Source organism: Nestor notabilis, unplaced genomic scaffold (assembly GCF_000696875.1).
Source record: "Nestor notabilis isolate BGI_N333 unplaced genomic scaffold, ASM69687v1 scaffold30710, whole genome shotgun sequence".
Classification (NCBI taxonomy): domain Eukaryota; kingdom Metazoa; phylum Chordata; class Aves; order Psittaciformes; family Psittacidae; genus Nestor; species Nestor notabilis.
In genome coordinates, this window is record NW_009913022.1 from 76045 (window position 1) to 81446 (window position 5402).

General features: G+C 45.2%; 1 protein-coding gene across 1 annotated transcript; it reads left to right on the top strand.

The window, feature by feature from the left end:
• Positions 1-2144: 2144 nt before the first annotated feature.
• On the top strand, positions 2145-4367 carry LOC104411886 (fibrosin-1-like protein; the record flags this gene model as incomplete). The annotated part of the gene is made up of 2 exons (XM_010022433.1): positions 2145-2541; positions 4114-4367. Coding segments are annotated over 2 exons (651 nt in total), but the record flags the coding sequence as incomplete, so codon positions are not given.
• Between the last annotated feature and the right edge of the window lie 1035 nt (positions 4368-5402).

Below are 5402 nucleotides of genomic sequence, written 5' to 3' on the forward strand. Positions count from 1 at the left end.
TCTTGGGAAGTCTGTGAATGAATCAGGAATGAAACAGAATTTCTAGTCACTGACAATTTTTCGGTTGAGGAAGATTTACAAACATAGATGGCATTATAGAAAATAACAGTGCACAAGAGCGATGAGACACACATTTTAGAAATCAATTCTTTGACACTTTTAAATAACATTGGAACCAAGTCTAGTTACATCTCAAAACCAGGGTACCTGTGATGCATGAACTCATACTTGAAAAAGAAATTCACTGAAACAAGAGTTAGCCTTATCTTTATTGTAGGGAATAATTTAGGACTTCCCGACATTGTGTCAAACCTGTGAAGATCTATAAGGTGATGGAAAGCACAGGGTTGATTGTACTTGCTGCCAGCCAAAGCACTGGTGTTTGGAAAGGCTTCTGCTCCTCTTACTTGTGAGTTTCAGGGCGTACATAAGTTCTCAGCCATCTTCAGCTGGTAAATACAGTTCATATGTTTCCATTCATTTTTTTTTCACATTCTGAATTTATGGAGATTGACTGATTGATTGATTGATTGATTGATGAAGGGAATGGTGCGATGGTGAGTGTGCAAGCAGACCCAGCAGCAGTGTGGGAAAGCGCCTTTTGTGTCAAGGAAGGAGATGCCATCAGCACACAGGCATTTGCTGTGTGAAAGCGAGCGGGTGTGCTACAGGCTCTGAGTGATCCCTGTCCTCCTCTCCCCTAACACCAGCATGGTGGTGCTCAAGTCACCCCAGCAGCAGCAGTGAGGACTCTTGGCCTCACACAGGCTGTATTCGCAAACGCCTGGTTAGAGCATCTGCACAGCCAGAATTAGCTCGTGGTGTGTGTTGTGTGTTATTTCCACACCTCCTACAGCAGGAACTGGCTCAGTCCTTTGATGAGACGGGAAAATTTCAAAGGTGGAATTTGTTCGTGAGGGTGTTGGGAGCATGTTAATAAGTGTAGGAAGCATCTCTTGGATGCCTGCAAGCCAGCTAAACGCAAACAGCCCCCAGCGTGTTTTGGTGGACAATAGACGCATGTATCCTGAAAGTCAGATTGAAGTGCTGTGTGTGCACGGTGGAGTGTATGCATGTGAAACAACACTAGTTCTTGTAACCCATGAACAGCTTGTCTTGTAATTGTGGGTGTTTGTGCACACAAGGATACACAGATAATATCAAAAAGGGAATCACAGTGGGAGTTGAATCATGTTCATGTTGGTCCTTTCAGTTGTCTTTGACCTTTTGGATACTGCTTGATCTGAAATCTCTCTCCTTTCCTCCCTTTTCTCTTTTTTCTTTCCAGCCTTTTAACCCTTTGGGCTGCTTTGTTTAGCTTAATTTTGGGAAAAAAAGGAAATACTTGGCATCATAAACTGAGTAATTCCCTATAGAATTCTCACCATAGTTGCATTTTGGAAGGTTGCAGCATTCCTGATAGTTTACATATGCTGTGCATACAGGTGTGTGCAGTACTTGGGGTGAGCAGGACTACACCTGGCTGCTCACTGCAATTCTGACTGGATTTTTCCAGCCTTCTCTGTTCCATTCTTCCAAACAAGTATGTGGCCAGGGAGCAGCAATGTTGTGGCTTTGCTGCAGAACTGTCCCATTCTTTGCTACATGAAGATTCCAGGTAGCCTCCTCCCTAGAAGCCACATGAGGTTATCATAAATGATTAGTGCTTGGGTCTCAGTGCATTGCAGCTGGAGTTAAGCCTAAACACAGTGTAGATTACCTTGAGTATTGAGAAAACAAAATGTCTTCATGATCAGGTTTGTGTTTGTGAGCTCATTATGAGCCTTAAAACTTGGATTGAGCAGGAAATAGCTGTATCAGTAACTCGAGATACATTCATACTCCTACTGTAGGTAACCTTGGGACTCTATAGAAGTCACAGAGCTGTATATTCATTGTAGTATGCATTCATTTAACGACAGCTAAGTCTCTTACACACTAATGAGTCGTGTAGACCAGCCAGTCAAGGACAGCGGAAGGACAGACACACAAACACACATCCATCTTGTAGCAGCAGTGCTCCCACGATGCTCCCACGAGCTGAAACATGACTTGTTTTTTCTCAGGCATACGTTCTGCCAAGCAGAGAAACAGACACAGACCTTTCAGCATGCGCTCTGTTCTTTTTCTCGTTGCTCTATAAGGTCCCACCTTGAATGACAAGCCAGAAGCAAAAGCAGCCAATGTCCCAAAGGTGTCTGGGCTAGAGCGGAGCCGGGAACTGAGCACCGACGTGCCCTTCGCCCTGCCTATCCCCAGCCCCCAGCCAGTAGCTGCCGTTGTGACTTCTACTTCCTCAGCGCCCACGTCAAGTGCCAGAGCAAGCCCACTGTTGAAGAAGGAGCCAGTGATTTCAGCACCAGCACCACCAAGGCTCACGCCTCAGCCGCAGCCTCGGCCACAGTCACAACCTCAACCTCGGCCGCAGTCGCAGCCTCAGTTAATACCAGAGCTTCGGACCCAGCCTCCGAGTCACATCCCTCCACCTCTCAACTACCAAGTGCATCACCAGGTGGCCCACAACGGACTCAATAATATCAGGTATGAGAAAGGGATACTCGTGTTGCCTAAATTTATCCTACTGCTGGGCTAAAGCTTGTTTCAAACGGGTTAGAAATTTTTGCAAGGCAGGACGAGCACTCTTGCTGTCTGTGTAAGATGCTGCAGGTTTTATATATTGGAATTTCTGACTCCACAGGCTGGATTTTCCAGCAGTGGTGGATAACTGTGTTTGAAACATGGTGATAAATGCTCCCTTTCTAAGAGAAAGCCGCGTGTAACTGAGGTTACACGTGGTTAAGGTTGCACCTTTTATGTCCAGTTTCCAGTGGAGTTTCACACTGTCTTGGCTAAGCTGGCTAATTCCTGCCTTAGAAATTTAAGGTGGTTTGAGTTTGAGCAACTCCCTTGTTTCATATTAAGAAAGACTCCATTGAAGTAGGTTTGTTTATGGTTATCACAGGGTTTTTTTGTTCAGCAGCATCAAAAGAGGGATATCTATATTGGAAAATGCTGTGTCCCTTAGAACAAGCCTTCCGTGTAGGCTGAGAAATCTGCTTTAATCTGACACGTTCAGATCTAGAAGGAGACTTAGCTTTGCTGTTTAAATTGCCTCCATCCAGTAAGTAGGATGGGTGAAAATGGCATGGATAAAACGTTTCTAGAGAAGAGTTTAGCCAGTCAACTGGAACCTGTATAGTCTTTATGCTGGTACAAAAAACACACCTTGCTTCCCAAGCCAGAACTACACTAGTTTAAACAAGATGACAAAACTGATTTAAAGCATAATATTTGGCTGTACAAGGGTCAAAATATGAATATAGGGAGCTGCCATTAATATGTATGTCATAGTATCCTGCATACTTCAGTTCTGTTGTGGTTTTACCCTGCAAATGCCACCACAGAATAAATGATTAATAATATTGCAAGCTGTTCAAGATACCTCAGAGGTTTAGATTGCAACAAATAATTGCTGTGGTGGGAATTACACTGAATAATAACTGCAGTGGTAGTGCTTTTCACCCCACAAAACTTAGATCACTCACAGTGAAGTAATAATAATAGAAGAAGAGGTAAAACATGAAATTATTACAAGAAAAAAATATTAACATGGTGTGTGTTTTCATGCTTGTGAATATAACTACGCAGCATGCACAGCAAATACAACTCGGTCCCAAAGTCACTAACGCTATGCAGCTGTGTGTACCCAGAGCCACAGAAAAAGGAATTGGAGTAATTGCGTTGTAAGATCACAAGGATGCACATGGCCACTGCAAGGTCATCAGAGGCTAAGTAAAGGTGGAAACTTCAGCTGCCTTTATGGCCTTCATCAGTATCTCATAGATAGCTCTGAGGGTTGTAACTTGTTCAAGTACCAGAGGAAATGTCATTCCAGAGATCCCCAGCCCCATCCTGCCCTTCTGGAGAAGTTCATTGAGATTTGTTAATGTCACCACTGCCGTTTCAAACAAAAACATAAGCTTGGAGAGGTCAGGGTTACATTGTTGTGTTGTTTCTGGTAGTATATTTCTTGCACTGTTTCAATCGTGTATTGTAACACACTCTCTGTCTTTCTCTCTCCCCTCTCTTCCCCCCATCTTTTTCTCTCTGCAGCCGGAGCAGCAGTGCTAGCAGTGCAACAAGCATCAGCCTCCCGAAGCACCTTCCCCTGTCGCCCCAGATTCCTCCGCACCATTCCTCCGGCCCAGCTCTGCCCCTCTCCATCTCTAATCTTGCTACCTCGCACTTCTCTCTCAGATCGCAGACCCAGCACCAGCACCATCCGGCCATGTTCGCCACCCCACCTACGCTGCCACCTCCACCAGCGTTACCTACCAACAGCCTCGTGATACCAGGTCACCCTGCAGGTAGGTTCCCTTCTTCTTCCAGGGCTAATCTGCTGTGCATGCACTCGAGGGTGTTGAGAGATGGGCTGGCTGGTGGGCAGGTAACATAAAGTGACGCAGACCCCTCCATGGGCAGTGTGTGCTGGAACCGGGAGTGCTCGTGAAACAGGTAGGAGACGTGGACATGCTTTACCAGAGGAGAGGTTGTAGAGACAGCACTGTAGCTTCCTATAAGAAGTCTTCAAAACAAATTTAAAAACAAATGAAACAAAACATTTCCTTTTCAAGGCGTGAGTTGTCCGCTGTGGCATTCCGCAGTCATCAGATGTTTTTTGTGTTAACAAGAGACTGATGTACGGTTTTCCATTCTCCCCTTCTTTGTCCCCACTAATGAAAGCTCTGCTGTTAGAAGTGACTTGAAGAAACTTTCTGATCGTCCCAGAAAGCTGTTATAACTGAGCATCTACTTCCCCCTCAGACAAGCAGCGCAAGCTCTCTGTGTGCCTGTGGCTCCTTGGCCTCTCTGTCTAAGGCAGAGAGCTCAGCTGACAAGCTCTGCTGTTCAGCTCTCACTATCTGCACCCTTTAAAAGTTTCCTTTGTTCACCCTGGCCCTCATTCTATTGTGACTTCTGCCCTAAATGCCCTGTTTATGGCTTATCCATTAGCCTACAGCTGTCCCTGGAAGAGACCCTGGCAGCTGGAGACTTCCCTGCGACTTTGACTTGCTGGGGCCTCCTTTTGATCTGGCATTTGACTCCACAACTAACTCAGCAGGGATTTAAACAGGACAAGCATTTTGCTTGTTTCCTATGAAGCCAATCAAAGGAATAAGGAGAGGGCAGATTTGCTGTGGAAAAATGTGATGGCCTTGCATCCTTTTTTTTTTTTCCCAGGAGCTAAATAATGTCCCATTATTTATACCTGCTCCTTTAAATGAAAGAAACATGTGAATTGGTCCAAAGTGAGCTCTCAGAACGATGATAGACAGAAGTGCTGTGGGTTCCTAGCCAGAAACAGGACCACATAGGCCAAAGCTGCTGGCTTTCACAGGCCC